Source organism: Peromyscus maniculatus, chromosome 2 (assembly GCF_049852395.1).
Source record: "Peromyscus maniculatus bairdii isolate BWxNUB_F1_BW_parent chromosome 2, HU_Pman_BW_mat_3.1, whole genome shotgun sequence".
Classification (NCBI taxonomy): domain Eukaryota; kingdom Metazoa; phylum Chordata; class Mammalia; order Rodentia; family Cricetidae; genus Peromyscus; species Peromyscus maniculatus.
The window spans coordinates 130,506,067-130,523,114 of NC_134853.1; the positions used below are offsets into that span (position 1 = coordinate 130,506,067).

The 17,048-nt window shown below is 40.1% G+C and overlaps 1 protein-coding gene across 1 annotated transcript in view; it reads left to right on the forward strand.

The window, feature by feature from the left end:
• Window positions 1–1,601: 1,601 nt before the first annotated feature.
• Window positions 1,602–17,048, forward strand: part of Faf1 (Fas associated factor 1) — a 339,484-nt gene continuing 324,037 nt past the window's right edge. Inside the window, exon 1 of the mRNA XM_076564728.1 lies at window positions 1,602–1,736. Coding sequence (XP_076420843.1) covers window positions 1,692–1,736 — 45 coding nt within the window. The 5' untranslated portion in view covers window positions 1,602–1,691. The remainder of the gene's footprint in view (window positions 1,737–17,048) is intronic.

Genomic DNA, 17,048 nt, shown 5'->3' on the forward strand with positions numbered 1-17,048 from the left:
TGCAAATCAAGATCCTTTTTTGGTTTGTCAAGACAGGGTTTCTCTGTGTAGCTTTGTGCCTTTCCTGGAACTCGATTTGCAGACCAGGCTGGCCTCGAACTCACAGAGATCCGCCTGGCTCTGCCTCCCGAGTGCTGGGATTAAAGGTGTGCACCACCACCGCCCGGCTAAATCAAGATCTTAACATGACACAGCACACGTCTTTATATTCAAGGGACTGAATATTTCAGACTTCCTATTTTTTCTTGGATAATATTCCTAGCCTAAGAAGCTTAGGCATTGGTTCCTCATAGTGATTTCATTACTTCCTATTTTTGTTTAATATTTTTAGAGTTTAAAATACTTTCCAGGGCCTGTATGTGCCCTTTAAAAGTCTTTAAGTTCCTGCTATCTTGTGTCAAGATTGAATACATTCTGTCCTGGATGGCAATTGCAAACTGTCATATAATTCATAGACTTTTGGCCGTTTTAGGTAACAGGGGATTGCCAATTTCTGACCCTAAGTTGAAATTTTCAGTAATTATGAGTACTTACAGAGTTTTACTTATGAAAGTATTAAAAAAAAAATCTATACAAAATAGTGTATTCGAGTTTTCTCCTTGTCTTAGCTCTAAAAATGTTCATATTATAGCAGTAGAAATCTTTTCCCTCAAATATTAATTTAAAATGTTCAGCATCCTTTTGAGGTCTGGATTCTCATCCACCTCTCAGTTTCTAAGTTCCACAGGCACATGGTCCTCTGTGTACCTCAGTGTTCGGGTCTGAGGGTGTAGACTGAGAAAAAAGCTTCCAGACTGGGAGTGACAGAATGCAAGCGGCTTTTGACCGTGAGGTTGAGGGTAAGAGACCGTATACGAAGCGGTATTTGGGTGAACCTTTGTCTGAGGAAAACGTGCATGTTACCAATTCTGCTGGTCAGGCGGGTTATGCGTGTGCTGAGCTGGGCTGAGGCTGGATGTGCTTTGCGTGTGACTAACCACGTGAGGCGCCGAATCACATTCCCGCCGTGGCCAGGGGGGAGGCGGCGCCTCCAGGCCCCGGCTTCAGCCCAAACCGGAATAACCTGTTGCGGGTCCTCAGGCTCCCGGGAACGCACATCGGCTTCCCAGCCACCTGGGCCCACGTCTCCGCCCGCCCGCCGTGCGCCAAGCGCTTGACAGGCCGGCGGCCACGTGACAGCCGCAAAGCGCCGCTTTGCGACCTCGATGACAGGCAAAATGTGCGACAGCCCTGGCGCTGGCCAACCAGGGGCGGAGGCGGCGGCCGGGGAGGAAGCGGAGGAGGCGGAGGCGGCTGTGGCGTTGGCCCGCCTGCTCGTTCTCTCGCTTTCCCCGCCCCCGCCGGGCTTGCCGCGGCCGAAGGCAGCGGGGCGCGCGCTGTCGCAGCCTGTCCTCCGGGTCCCAGCCGGCGACGGAAGGACCAGCCCGGCATCGAGACCAGCCTCCTCGTCCCGGCGGCTGCAGCGAGGGCTCCGCGGGGCGCAGGCGGGCGCAGGGCGGCTGAAGGTTACCGAGTGCATGAGCACCTAGCCTCCCGCGCTGCCCCGCCCGCCGGCCCGCCGGCCCGCCCGCCGGCTCGCCCGCCAGCCCCTCGCCCCCCGGCGGCGGCCGCCGCATCTGCGGCCGCAGGAGGCGCCGTCTCGCTCCCAGGTGCGCGCTTCGTCCCCGGAGCCGCGGAGCTCGGCGGCCGCCATGGCGTCCAACATGGACCGGGAGATGATCCTGGCGGATTTTCAGGTGAAGTGTCTGGCTCTGCTCGCCCCCCCCCCCGCCCCCACCTCCACCCCCCACCTCCAACTTGGCGGCTTCGGCGTGGCAGCGCGGTGGCCTCTTCCCAGCGTTTGTTTGAGCACCGCAGTGGTTGTAGTGTGGGGCTTTTCTACCCCTACGTGGCTCAGGGTGTGTGTATATTGTGAACCATGGGGGAACATGTATTTCATATGCTGTATTGTGTGTGTGTGTGTGTGGTGTGTAGAACGTGTTAAATGAGGTTGAATGAGGATTTTAGGTTTGGGGTTGTTAGGATTGGGGGTTGCTGTGTGTGTGGGCTCTTTCTTAGTTTTATGAGGAATGTGTAGACTCTGGGGTTAATTGTGGGGTGTTTGGGTTGTTCCATGAGGAAACTGATGTGTGTGTGTGGAGTGTGTTGCTATGGGTGTGGTGTATTGTATGAAGGGGAGAGTTGAAAAGGCAGAGTGATGAGGAGGTGATGAAGCTAGCTGGGCTTTGTGTGGTCCATTTCAAAGAGGGGGAAACAGGTGAGGAGACGCTGAAGGCCTTACTGGAATCTTTGGAGGGTGGACAATAAGGAGGCTCCTCTGTGGTATGTTCTGATGTATCTTTGCAGTGAATACACAAACTTAACCCGTTCATATTTGCAGATTCCCCTCCCCTCCCCACTTGATTTATTTGGTGTCCTTTCCTCAGGAGTTAATATAAACTAAAGATTATTTCTTTACTGAACCCTTCTATAGTGACACTGGCATGTAAGTATCTTAGCGAGGCCCCCTGAAAGTAGCACCATGTGCGTCTGGAAAGGTTGTGAGTTATAAACAATATCCTGTAAATTTTTTTTTGCCTTTTGATATTTACTGAAGAAAATATTTTAGTGTCATACACACACCGTTTGGCATTATGTGTGTCAAATATTGGCAGACTTTTTCTCCAACATTGGTATTACTTCACGGTCTCTGTAGGCATTCCTTTTCTATTTATTATTCTGATGACCATTTCCAAGAATTTGCTCTTTTTTTTTTCTTCTCTAGTATCTATCTGGTACATTAGGAATATGATTACATGTACATTTTGACCATACTGTAAACAGCAAATTCAGAAAGGATGGTTTTAAAAAGAAATTTGGTCATGATATTTTGGTGTTTGTAGGCTTTAGAATAGGGCTGGGCGGTGGCGGGGCACACCTTTAATCCCAGCACTCAGGAGGCAGAGGCAGGCGGATCTCTGTGAGTTCGAGGCCAACCTGGTCTACAGAGTGAGATCCAGGATACCCTCCATAGCTACACAAAGAAACCCTGTCTTGAAAACAAACAAAAAGAATAGCCTGAGGTCTTTTATCTTTCTTAGACCCTGTCTCCCTTTGTAGCCCAGGCTGGCATCTACTTAAATCCAGTCTTCCTACCTCAGCTTCTCACAGTACTGGGATTAAAATTGTGATCCACTGTGTCTACTTCTTAGATGGAGTTTTACCCAGTTTGTGTTTTGTTGGGAAAGGTTCTGGACAGCAACACATAGTGGAATTTACCCAAGCCCTAGTGTGATTATAACTTTGTTTTAATTTTATAAATTTTTAAAAGCTCTAATAACTTGTAGCTACTTTCCATCTTCTGTCAATCACTATGCTTATTATTAATTTTAATTTTAATTTTTTTTGAGGCAGAGTTTCAAGATATATCTATCCATCCATCCATCCATCCATCCATCCATCCATCCATCCATCCATCCCAGGCAAGCCCGGATTGCTTCTCCAGTGTTGGGATTACAGGAGTGTATACCACCACACCTGGCTCACTATTACTCTTACATTAGCTAAAGGATTGGAAGTTTACAGTCTTTGTTCTCAGAGGCAGAGTCATATTTTTGAGGTATCAAGACTTTTGGTTTGGAAATCAAAATGATTATTTTGATCACATTCTTAAATTTCAATAACATTCTCTTTTCCAGTCTTTCTTTCACCTTTGAAAATGTTTTATTTTCTCAGTAGCTAGGTATTATACCCAGGGCCTTGTGCATGCCAGACAAGAGCTCTACTACTGGTCTATATTTCCGGCCAAAGAGTTTTCTTACAAGAATGATATTGGAATGATCTTATAGGCCAGGATATACTGTGCACATTGGAAAATATAATTGGAGAAAATTTTCATATAATAAAAATTTTGCTTAGAACTCTGTGTACTTTAAGCACATTAATTCTTTGTGTGTTTAGGAACCTGTGATCTTACTAATTAAATATCACATCATTTTGTTTGTGTAGTCTTACTTTTATATTGATCATTGTAGTCTTCTGTATTGTAGGTCTTTTTAGTATTAATTTAAAAAGAAGCAATTATCTCTTATAATAAAATCAAGAAATTTATTGTAAGGATTATACCTCAAGACTTGGCATGCAGATGGGGGAATGTAGCTCAGTGGTAGAGCACTGGCTAGCCTAGCATATGTAAGGCCCTAGTTCTGATACCTAGTACCACACTCACACGAAATTGCATGTGCACACATACACATGTGTACTCAAACATAGGACATGGTATGTAGATTCTTGGGTAATACTTGTTTAGTGGAATACCTCCCCAAAGCGAATATAGTAAGAAATTATGTTTTATTTCACGTGCTTGTCAGAATCAATAATTCTATGAGAGATCAGCATGCCTGTGTAGAAAGGACACAACTTTAAATTTTAAGAATACTTGTACATGCTTGTTTAGTGTTGGTGTTTACAATAGAAGATATGGAACCAGCCTAGATGCCCATGAGTATGTGAAAAGTAAGGAAAATGTGGGGTACACAATGGAGTTTTATTCACCTTTAAAAAGAATGAATTTAAAAAAGAGAGTGACGTTAACTCACTTGCAGATCATCTTGTTGGACAAAGTAAGAAAGACTCAGAAGTGCATATATTGCCTGTTTTCTCTAATATACAGATTCCGTAGGCCATATGTATGTTTATTTACATGCACATACATACTGTGAGATGAAAGAAAGACTATTTATGTGATGGAAAGGCACCTGAGTGAGAGGAGGGAAGGAGGGACAAAGGGCTGCTGAGGAAGAAAATATAGGCAAAGTCCAATGCTGTCTACGTATGAAACTGTCAGAATGAAACCCATTGTTTTTGTATGCTAACTGATAAATTTTAAAAACTTCCAAAAAATTTAAAATTTTCCAGAACTTAAAAAAATTTTATGTGATTTAATGAAATCATAATTTTTTTTTTTTTTGGTTTTTCGAGACAGGGTTTCTCTGTGTAGCTTTGCGCCTTTCCTGGAACTCACTTGGTAGCCCAGGCTGGCCTCGAACTCACAGAGATCCGCCTGGCTCTGCCTCCCGAGTGCTGGGATTAAAGGCGTGCGCCACCACCGCCCGGCTGAAATCATAATTTCTTTAAGTCAAATAAAATTTATTGAGGTTTTGGAAAAAAAGCCCTCAGTTGAAACCTTTACATGCATTTGAGTATTTTCTTTTCTAATGTTTGTGTTTATTTAATTATGATTATATAACACGAAGAAAGCAATTAACAAGCCTAGTGAAGAAGCCTTTCTAAAACTCTTCCATTTCCTTTTAGGAAAAAAAAAATCAGATTTTGATCATTGCTGGATAATAGATTATAATAGTATAATGTCTAAATATGAAAAGCTTTTGGGAAAGGAGTCTTGACCATGTTACTTAAAGAGAAAAATGCTTCTTTTAGAATCAGTGAAAAGTTGCTAAGTAGTGGGTAGAAGATTATAGTTCACACTTAAAGGGAGAGGATTGGGACACTGTGGATGGGTGAACTTACTACAGAACAAATTGTCTTTTAATACCCACCCCCTCTCGAGTGCTTAGCTAGCTTGGATAAGGCCCCAGGTTTGATCCCCAGTAGTGAAAAACAAACAGGACTCCCAGTTTTTTCAACTACAAAATTTAATCATGGAAAATATATAACATAATTTTCCATATTAACCACTTTCAAGTGTACACTTCAGTGGTATTACGTATTCATAGCACTGTGCAACCATCACCATTATTCATCTATTTCCACTGTTCTTTCCATCTTTTAAAATGGGAATTCTGGGTACATTAAATAATATCCTCATTTCTCCCTCTTTCTGGCTTCTGGCAACCAACATTTTATTTTCTGTCTATATGAATTTGACTGTTGTAGGTAACTTATTTAACAAGACTTACAGGATTTGCTCTTTTGCGACTGGTTTATTTCACTTAGTGTATGTGCTCTCAGGGTTCATCTATGATGTGGCATGTGTCAGAATTTTATTCCTTTTAACAGCTAACTAATATTCCATATTTGGAAATGCAATATTTTGCTTACTCATTCATCTTCTGTGATAGTTAGGATGCTCATAACTTGTGACTATCATGAATAATGCTGCTGTGAACAGTGCTATAAAATATCTGCTGGAGTCCCTTACTTCAGCTTATTTGGGTATATTCCTAAAGCTAAAATTGCTGTGTCACACGATAATCCTAAACTGAAATGGGATTTTTAGTCTTTTTGAGGATGTGTCATCTTGTTTTCCTTAGCAACCATACCACCAAAATTTTTTGAATGGAAGAATACTAGCATCTTGTAGGGTCTCCCTGTGTAGCTGCAGCTAGAGTCAAACTTAAGATCCTCTTGCTTCAGTCTCCATAGTGTTGGGTTTGTAAATGTGGGTCACAATACCCAGTTCAATAGTTACTTTTAAAGTTAGCTCTGTCTAGTCAATTTAGAATTTGGACTATTTAATCAAAAGTGTTCATTCTGTTTGCACAGTATGTTACTGTTAAAGTAGTGGTAGAGTGTAGTACTTATGCTGTTCTGGCAGGCTAGAGCCAAAAGAGGGTGTACAGAAATAACCCGAGTTAAAAACCAAAAACCAGACTGTGCCCCCCACCCCCAGGTTTTTTATAACAAAGAGGTGCATCCAGATGAAAAGTTCAAATCTTATTTTTTATTATGTTTGGTATAGAGTGTTTGTTTGTTTGTTTATTTTCAAGGCAGGGTCTAGTTATGTAGCTCTGACTGTCCTGGAACTCAGAGATTTGCCTGCTTCTACCTCCTAAGTCCTGGCCCCCCTTTTTTTTTTTTTTAAATTTTTTTTAAAAGACAGGCTCTCACACCTAGCCCAGGCTGGCTTGAAACTTACTGTAGCCTATACTGATGTTGAATTCATGCTATTTCTTCTACCTTAGTCTTCCAAGTGCTAAGATTACAAGGGTGAGCCACTATGCCCTTCTAGTAATTGTAGAATTATATAATTCTTTATTATTTTCTATTATATTATATTCTTTTTCTTCCTTCACAAAAATCACTTTTATCAAACAAACTTGACCCTGTTTGATCTGTTTACAGATGGGAAAATAGTTACTTAAACAATTACAGTTGCTGTCACATCATTCTAGTAGTACTAGTTACATCTTATTAAGTTAAAGCAAACGACTTCTATCTATATTTTTCATTTTATTTTGTTTTATAAGACTGGGTTTCTCTATGTATCTTGGACTGCCCTGAAACCTCTTGTGTTGAATACCCTGGCCTTGAACTCACAGAGATCCTCCTCCTGCTTCTGTCTCTAGACATTAAAGGTGTGTGCCATGATGTGAGGCTTCTAGGTCTTTTAGCTCTTTGATTAATGTCATGCTAGAATTTGTTTTTCCATTACAAAAAAATTATAACTTTTTGAAATAAGAGATTAGTCTCATAAGTTAGTTTTTTTTTTTTTTTTTTTTTTTTTTGGTTTTTCGAGACAGGGTCTCTCTGTGTAGCTTTGCACCTTTCCTGGAACTCACTTGGTAGCCCAGGCTGGCCTCGAACTCACAGAGATCCGCCTGCCTCTGCCTCCCGAGTGCTGGGATTAAAGGCGTGCGCCACCACCGCCCGGCTTCATAAGTTAGTTTTAATATATTTTGGGAACAAAAGACTGGTCTCATAAGTTGGTTTTCTATTTACATTTTTTTGTTAGTGACAGATAGGAATCATTGCTCAAGTGGAAAAAAATAAGAGGTTCTTACTGGTAGTGATGTGTTGCTTCAGACTTTCCCAGAAACCAAATCTCCTCTACCTGGATAAAGATATTCTTTCTGGCCTGGCGGTGGTGGCGCACGCCTTTAATCCCAGCACTCGGGAGGCAGAGGCAGGCGGATCTCTGTGAGTTCGAGGCCAGCCTGGGCTACCAAGTGAGTTCCAGGAAAGGCGCAAAGCTACACATTGAAACCCTGTCTCGAAAAACCTGGAAAAAAAAAAAAAAAGATATTCTTTCTGAATAACTTAGTTGCTTTGATCATAGATTTAGAGTTTTTTTCTTTCTGTCAAATTTAGCATTTATTTTGATGTTATATTTCTTATAGCATGACTTCTATTGGTTTATAAGTTTTCTCATTTTGGGACTCACATTTAAGATTTGATTCACTTTCATATTTCAAGCATAGTCTTCAATGACACTGTTCTCTGGTAAGTCACATGCATGTTGTTGCCACTCCTGTATAATACTTGGCCTTTCTAAATGGTATTTTGATCCTTCTTTCTTTTTCAGTTTGACACAGATAGCTTCTGCAAAGGAGTATGGTATTCCTTGTGATGATGAAGATTAGGGTTTAGCTAAATATATAGGGAACATAGTTAATGGCCGAGGGGTTACCTTGGGTCGGAGATTGAGTACTGTGGGGCAGGTAGTCTAGTTAACCTTTGTCCTTTGTTTCCTTTCTCTTTGTTCTCTTTCCTTTGGGGACAGATCATACTGTTCTAGTATTTGGATTGTAGATTATTGATAAAATAAAGTTTTGGCATAGAGAATAAAATTTAATAGCTTGTAGTTAGGATATGCCTTTGAGGTTCACACCCCTTGAATTTATTTCACAGTGCTGCCACTCATCCATCTTGTGAGCCTTGATAAGTTATTTTATACATCTGCCTCAGTTTCCAATATGAAAAATGAATTAGCACCTGTAAAGCTATTAGGTGTCTGAAATAGAAAGTGCTCACATTCTGTTATTTTCATTTTGACCATTTATTACATTGTGTGTGTGTGTGTGTGTGTGTGTGTGTGTGTGTGTGTGTAACAAAAATTGGGCTTTATTAAATGAAGAGGGGATTTATTAAGTACTATACACCTAAGAATGAATACACACACACACACACACACACACACACACACACACACACACACACACTCTCTTAGCCATCTCACTGGCTCTGAGATTCTTTTTCTGTAGTATAAGTTGGGATTCCTATAACCAAATAGAGGTATCTGAGAAAGAACTCCTTAGGAGGCAGAGCTGGAAATGTTGAGCTGCATCTTTGAAATCTCATCTAGAATTTCCTGAAGCATTCAGTAATTTTGTAGTAAAATGAAGGTCCTATAAGGTTTCTAGACCATCAGAATTGGATGTATTAGCAAGAGGCCAGGGTCACTAAAGTGAATCTCAGATGTCAAACACTGACATTTTTACACTGGAAGTTTGGTTTTGCTTTGGTTTGATTGTGACTGTGCCCTGACTTTTTCTGTTAATAAGAGTGTCTTGATTATGGTGTTTGAGCACAGGATTGGAAACCTAACTAAGACAGAAATTTATGCCTGAGGGAATTAATTTTTTATTGTCTGTGGAACCCTCATTGACATTCCCTGAAGGAAATGCTAGGCAAGACAATACTGATGTCTCGCTGTACCCATCAATAGCTAGCTCTAGACCTATAACCAGACTTAAAGCTGGCTCCTAGAGGGGAGATAGAAAGTGTAGCCCATGAGGAGGTTGTAGTCACAATGAAAAGTATAGTCACAATAAAGGGGTAGTGGTTCCTACCATATTTACCTCTTTAACTCTCCTATTTGGTCTGGGCAGAAGATAGATGGATCATGGAGAATGATAGTTGACTAACATTAACTTGATTAAGTAATATCTCTGTTTGCAGCTGCTGTACCAGATGTGGTTTCTTTACTCGAGTATATTTAATACATCTCCTGGTATATGGTATGCAGTTATTGATCTAGAAAATACTTTTCCTCAATATCTGTCCATAAGAGCCCCAGAAATGATTTGCTTTCAACTGGTAAGGCCAACAGAACCCCTTTACAGTTTTACTTCAAGGGTATATTTAACTCTCCAGCCCTGTATCATAACTTAGTCCAAAGGGATCTTGATCATCTGTCTCTTGCTCAAAATGTCATACTGGTTCACTATATTGATGGCATTATGCAGATTGAACAAAGTGAGCAGGAGGTAGCAACTGTTTTGAATTTGTTGGTAACACATATTTGCATCAGAGAATGGGAAATAAATCTAACCAAGGGCTTCAATTCAAGGGCCTCAGTGAAATTTCTAGGAGTCTGGGGGTGTGGGGCACGCAGAGATTATTCCTTCAAAGGTGAAGGATAAATTATTGCATCTGGCCTTTCCCATAATCAAGAAAGAAGCAGAGTGTTTAGTGGGCCTATTTGGATTCTGGAGACAGCACATTCTTCACTTGGATGTGTTTCTCCCCTATATATCAAGGGACATGGAAAGCAGCTAGTTTTGTGTGGGGCCTGGATCAGGAGAAGGCTTTTCAACAGGTCCAGGGTGCTGTGCAGGCTGCCCTACTGCTTAGACCATGTGAACCAGCAGACCTGATGGTATTTGAGGTGTCAGTGGCAGGTAGGGATGTGGTTTGGAGCCTTTGGTAGGCCTCTATAGGTGAATCAAAAAGGAGACCCTTGGGGTATTGGAACAAGGCCCTACCATTGTTTGTAGACAACATTTCTCTTTGAGTGATATTGTGCTCTAGTGACTGAATGTTTGACAGCAGGCCACCAAGGTACTATGCAAACTGAGCTGCCCATCATGAGTTGTGTGTTATCTGACCCACCATGCCATAAAGTAGGATGTGCACAGCAGAAATTCATTATCAAATGGAAGTGGTATTTACATGATCAGGACTGAGCAGGTCCTGAGTGCACAAACAAGTTATATGAAGAAGTTGCCCAAATACCTATGGTTTCTGCTGTTACAGTGTTTTCTTCCAAACATGGTGTGTCCTATGATTGGTTGACTGAGGAAGAGAAGACTAGGACCTGGTTTACTGTTCTGCATGTTCTGCAGGCATCACCAACTACAGCATTAAAACTTCTTTATGGGACAATCCTGAAAAACACTGTTCTATGTGAAGTAGAAAGAACTTCAGCAGTACACATGATTGTACATTTTGCTTGGAAGGAGAAATGATCAGATGTATGATTGTTTACTGATTGATGGGTTATATAGCCAGTGGTTTGGCTGAATGATCAGGGATTAGAAAGAGCATGATTGGAAAATTGTTGAGAAAGACATTTGGGAAGAAGTATGTGCATAGATTCTGAACAATGGATGTGAAGATATGTTGATAGTTTTTGCTCTTTTGAGGGGCCTGCCACTCTGCTCTCAAATCACACATGGAGGCTTATTTTTAATTATAAATGACTGGCCTTAGCTTGGCTTGTTTCTTGCCTGCTTTTCTTAACTTTAAATTAGCCTGTCTATCTTTGGCCTCAGGGCTTTTATCTTTCTTTATTCCTGTATACCTTTTCTTTCCTTCTTAATCCGTGTCTGACTGTGTGGCTGGCCCCTGAAGTCCTCCTCTCCTTGTTCTCTTGTTCCTTCTTCCCTTTCTTTCAGATTTCTCTTTCTACTTCTCTCTGTCTGCCAATCCTGCCTATCCTTTCTCCCGCCTCACCATTCGCCATTCAGCTCTTTATTAGACCATCAGATGTTTCAGGCAGGCACAGTAACACAGGTTCAAAGAGTTAAACAAATGCAACATAAACAAAAGTAACACTCCTTAAAATAATATTCCCCAACAAAGATACTTGTGTCCCGTGTAAATGCTCATCAAAAGGAGACCTCAGCAGGGAAAGAATTCAGTAATCAAGTAGATAGGATGACCCATTCTGTGTACAGTGAGCCTCTTTACCTTGCCTTTCTGTTATTGCCCAATGGTCCCATGAACAAAGTGGCCCATCCTGGAATTATTTTCTTATAAAGTTTGCCCATAAGAGAAATGATCCCATTTAAAAGAAAATCATTGTTACTGCCTTCAGTAAAATCAGTATTTTTCTGTATGTTTTGGTTGCTTTACAATATAAGATATTTGAATGTTTCTCATGTAGTAATATATGGTTATACCTCTATAGAGTACAGTTGTCAGAGAGTGCATTTAGGTAGAGCAGCTGGAGCTACAGTATTTTGATAATTGTTCTCTGAGTAAGACAGTTAACCTTTAATGGAGCTCTGTCTAGACTCCTATCTAGTTTACAAGTAGACTAGATGAAGTCAGATATGAGTCTAGACAATTACTTGGTAGCAGTAGTTGAAGATATTTAGTTAGAATGCATGTAGTCTATGTTAGGGGTCAACAAATTACAGCCTGAGGGCCAAACTACCACCTGGTTCTGAAGATACAGGCCTGTTGGTACCTACAGTCACTCATTTTTGTTTGTGTCTCTAGCCACTTTTGCCCTCAGTAGAAGGGCAGAGTTGATTATATGGACTACAGAACCTGAAATATTTACTAGATGCCTTACAGGAAATTTTCCTGATCTAGATTAGTGGTGATTTCTGTTCCCCAAGGGGACAGGACATTAAGCAATGTCTGGAGATGTGCTGTTGGCATTTAAGGTATAGAGGCCCAAGATATTGTTAAATGTCTGTAAAGCATGGGAAATTCACCCACAATGAATTATCAGGTCTTAAATGTTGATAGCGCTAAAAACTGATCTAAAGCAATGGATCTCAAATTTTAGTGTATACTAGAGTAACTTAGAGGGTTTGCTAAACCATAGGTTATTCAGTGAATCCGGAGTTGGATCTGCAAATTTCATTTGTATCAGAACTTGAGAATCACTTTATTAAGGAAGACTTTTGAAATTACATCCATGCTTTTCATTCTTTGATTTTATGATCCATTTGTATGACTTAGAATAAAGATGTATTTCTGTGGAGACTTGGTGTTGGACTCTTATTTCCTTTGGGAACATTTCTATTTATTCTTTAAGAACTCATGCCCTGTCTTTTGTATATAACATTCACAACACAACCTATACACCTACTGAGGCTTGGTAATTTATTTATTCTGTATTTGCTCATGTTTCTCTCTCTTAGTTTTTTTTTTAATGGTTAATGATCAATTTACATATTTTACCACCTACTGCCAGTTCTTTGGGAGATCAGCTGCTTAGTTCTTAATCATCTGTTACTACAGAAACTCGTAAGAGATAATTAGTGAATATTTATTAGAATAAGACTGCTATGAAAAAATAGTGTAGAACTTAAATTTTATGGATTTTGTATGTGTGTGCGCGCGTGCACGCACACACACTTATACATGTGTAGATATGTGGGCATGTGTGCCTGTGGAAACTGCAGGGCAATCTCAATTGTTGTCCCTCTGGTGCTGTCCACCCTTTCATTTATTTACTTTTGGGGGCAAGTTTTCTTATTGGCTTGGAATTGATCAAGTAATTGGGCTGGCTGGCCAGTGAGCCTCAAGAACCTGCCTGTCTTCTCTCATATGTGTGTGGCATCATGCCTGTTTCCTTTTTTGTTTTTTAAACATGGGATCTGGAGAATGAAATCAGATTATTGCCTCATTTAGACTTATTGATTTTATTTATATGTAGGAGTCTTGCCAGTATGTATGCATGTATACCATGTATGGAGGTCAGAAAGGCCAAAAGATTTCCTGTAACTGGAGTTACAAATGATTATGAGCCACCATGTAGGTGGTGGGAATTGAAATGGGTTCTTCGCATGAGCAACAAATGCTCAAACTGTTGAGCCAGCTCTACAATCCAAGCCCCATATTTTGATATATATATATATATATATATATATATATATATATATATATATATATATAAATTTGTTTTTTCAAGACAGGGTTTCTCTGTGTAGCTTTGTGCCTTTCCTGGAGCTCACTTGGTAGACCAGGCTGGCCTCGAACTCACAGAGATTCGCCTGCCTCTGCCTCCCGAGTGCTGGGATTAAAGGCGTGCGCCACCACCGCCGGGCTTATTTTGATATATTTTAAGGATCAACTGTTCATTGACATATTCTAAACAATACAAATTTAAAATTCTAAACAATAAAAATTTAAAAGGTAAAAATTGACCATAATTGAATATTAAATTGAAGGATATAACTTCACATTGACCATATATAGAAGTACAAAATAATTCACCTTTGGTTTAGCTTAATTTTTCCCCCATTTTATCTGTTTGTCTATTTTTGTGTATGTGAGTGTGTATGAGCCTACATGTGTAATAGCCATGCATATGGAGGTCAGAGTTTGATTTTTAAATCAGAATTGTTCATCATGTTAAATATTAGTCATTGACATTAAAGTGAGGTTGGCAGATAATTTCAAAAGGTAGTCTGGCTGAATTAACAGAATAATTGCACCTGCGTTCATATTTATTTGTGGTTATAGAGGAATTATTGAGCTAGAAAGAACTAGTGTAAATTGTGGTAAAGGAAAAAGGAAGAGTTTTAGGTTATATGTACCCAAATAGCTTTAGAGTTAGGTTTCAGTCATTTTTAACCCTGTCTTTACTATGCTCTGAATTATTTAATAGTTGAATTGTCATTCAGAAGTGTTAGTGAAAGTTTAAATTTTTTTCCTTTTGTTTTTGAGATTATAATTACATTATTTTCTTTCCTTTCTCCAAGCCATTTCATATACCCATCCTTGCTCATTTTCAAATTCATGGCCTCTTTTTTTCATTAATTACTTTTTTTTTTTAAAGATTTATTTATTTATTATGTATGCAGCATGTATGGCTGCAGGCCAGAAGAGGGCACCAGATCTCATTACAGATGGCTGTGAGCCACCATGTGGTTGCTGGGAATTAAACTCAGGACCTCTAGAAGAACAGCCAGTGCTCTTAACCTCTGAGCCATCTCTCCAGCACCATCAATTACTGTTTTATGCATATGTTGATACATCTATATTTATAAATAAAACCTGTACAGTCTGTATAATGTTACCAGTACTTATGTTTTCAGGGCTGACCATTTGGTATTGGGTGCTCTTTCCTGGAGAAGACTTTCACCCACTTTCAGCATTCCTTAGTTGCCTGTAGTTTTTTGTGTAAGGTTGAGGTCTCATGGGCTTTCCTCTGTCTACTTTGACATGTCTATTCGTGTTATCCTTGTTCAACATGGTTAGGCAGTCATGCTGATGAGACTTTATGGGTGTAGCTTCTCATATTAGTAATGAGAGACAATCTCATAGCAAACTCTCTGATCCTCTGGCTCTTAAAATATTTCAGGGATCCCCTCCCCACCTCACGCACCCCAGTGTTCCCTGAGCCTTAGGTATGAGAGTGTTTTATAGATGTATCTATTGGGATTGGGCTCTACAACTCTGCATTTTGATTGGTTGTTTTCTGTAATTGACTCCATCTGTTACATGGAGAAGTTTCCTTGGAGGGGTGAGGACTATTTATCTATGGGTTCAAAAGGGCAAATGTTTAAATTGTTGCTGTGGATTATGCTGGTTTAATAAAGTGGTGGTTGTAGTTTCTCCTTTAAAATCCATGACTTCACTGACACTGATTTGTAATGGGCGATTATGTAATTTATTGCCTTTAATGAGGATTTGTAGAGTTTTAGGAAGTAGATTCAAAAGCAGCTAGCTGCCTAAACATTCCTTTGGTTGTTGCTGACTCTTTTTAATAGGTGAAAAAGAAAGTTTTTGTTTTTAAACTGAGGTTTATTTTAGAGTAACAGCTAGTATAAAGTTGTGTTTTGACCAGGCAAAGTCTTCTGTGCCTTTTCACACCATAGTCCTAGATTTGTGTGTACTTACATTTGAGTGTGAAAGGAAACAGATTTACAACTTTTGTGGCAGAAAACAAATTTGCTAGAATTTTGGTTTGCTTGAGAGATGGGGGATAAAATGTTTTTTGTTTCAGTCTTTTCTTTTTTTTTTTTTTTTTTTTTTTTTTTGGTTTTTTCGAGACAGGGTTTCTCTGTGTAGCTTTGCGCCTTTCCTGGAGCTCACTTGGTAGCCCAGGCTGGCCTCGAACTCACAAAGATCCGCCTGGCTCTGCCTCCCGAGTGCTGGGATTAAAGGCGTGCGCCACCACGCCCGGCGTTTCAGTCTTTTCTTTGGAGGAAATCTTTGATACTGTGCCATGACATTGTGATCTGTAAATGTGCTGGGCCGTATTCATAGCTATTCTGGGACACATGTGTCCTGTGGGCTGCAGGTTGTACTTGTCTGGCTTAAAACAAAGCCACAGGTTCAGTGGGGTCTTCAGTTCACAAAAGTCTTACCTTAAACTTAGGCCTGGTTCACTGACGATTTAGGAGGGCTGGAAATTGACAGTACCTGCTTAGCTTCTGGATCTGTTGAGTTTGCATTGACCATGTAGACTGGTAATAGATGTAGCTGCTCTTTGATTGGGTAGAACTCAAGACTGTGCTATATTTGCCTTGAAAAACTTAATTTATATATACTGACCCTTTCCTACTGCTAATAGTCTAACTACCCATTGGCTACTTTGAAAGCTATGGACTGTCAGATTAAAGGAGGTGGAGGCAGGAAGATTAGAAGTTCAAGGCTAGCCTCAGCTACAGAGTGACTTAGAAGCCATCCTGAGCTATGAGACTTTGTACAAAACAAAACATAGCAGAGCAAAGCAAAGCTAAGTAAAACAAACCATTCATAAAGCTGTGATAGGGTTATAGGTATGCCACCACACCTGCCTTTCATTCCCCTTTCCTTTCTGTTTTTTTTCCCCTGAGATAGAGTCTTAATATTTTGTTCAGGCTAACCTCATATTCTTAGGTTCAAATGATTCTCCTGAGTCAGTCTACCAGCAGTGTGTCTGAATTGATGGCTTTTTCACTAGACAGAGTCCCAAGATGATGAATGGGATCACTAGACAAGTGACAATACTTGTATACAGTAGGGCTAGAGTTATTGAAATTTCCTAAGATCAACTTTGTGTGTTTTCTTATCTTTCTCTTACAAAGTCACGAGGGCTTTATACCATCTAAACACTACAGCATAATTAACTTTATACCCTCTTAATTCCTCATGATGGAGATTAAACTCCAGTATGAATTTTGGAGAGAACAAACAATATTCAAACAATTGCAGCATACTTTGCTCATCTTTAATCATTTGAACTGTTATAATAAAGTGAAGAACTTTATTTTGTTAACCTTCATCCTTCTACTTAAGTCATCTCTCTAGAAATGTTGTGTGATACTTTGTTGTGTTCTGACAAATACAGCTTACCTGGAGATCAGAGGGTGGAGCTAGCCACTAGTTAACTATAGAGGTCTGGAGGTCTGTACAAATAGGAGACAGCAAGTGATAAG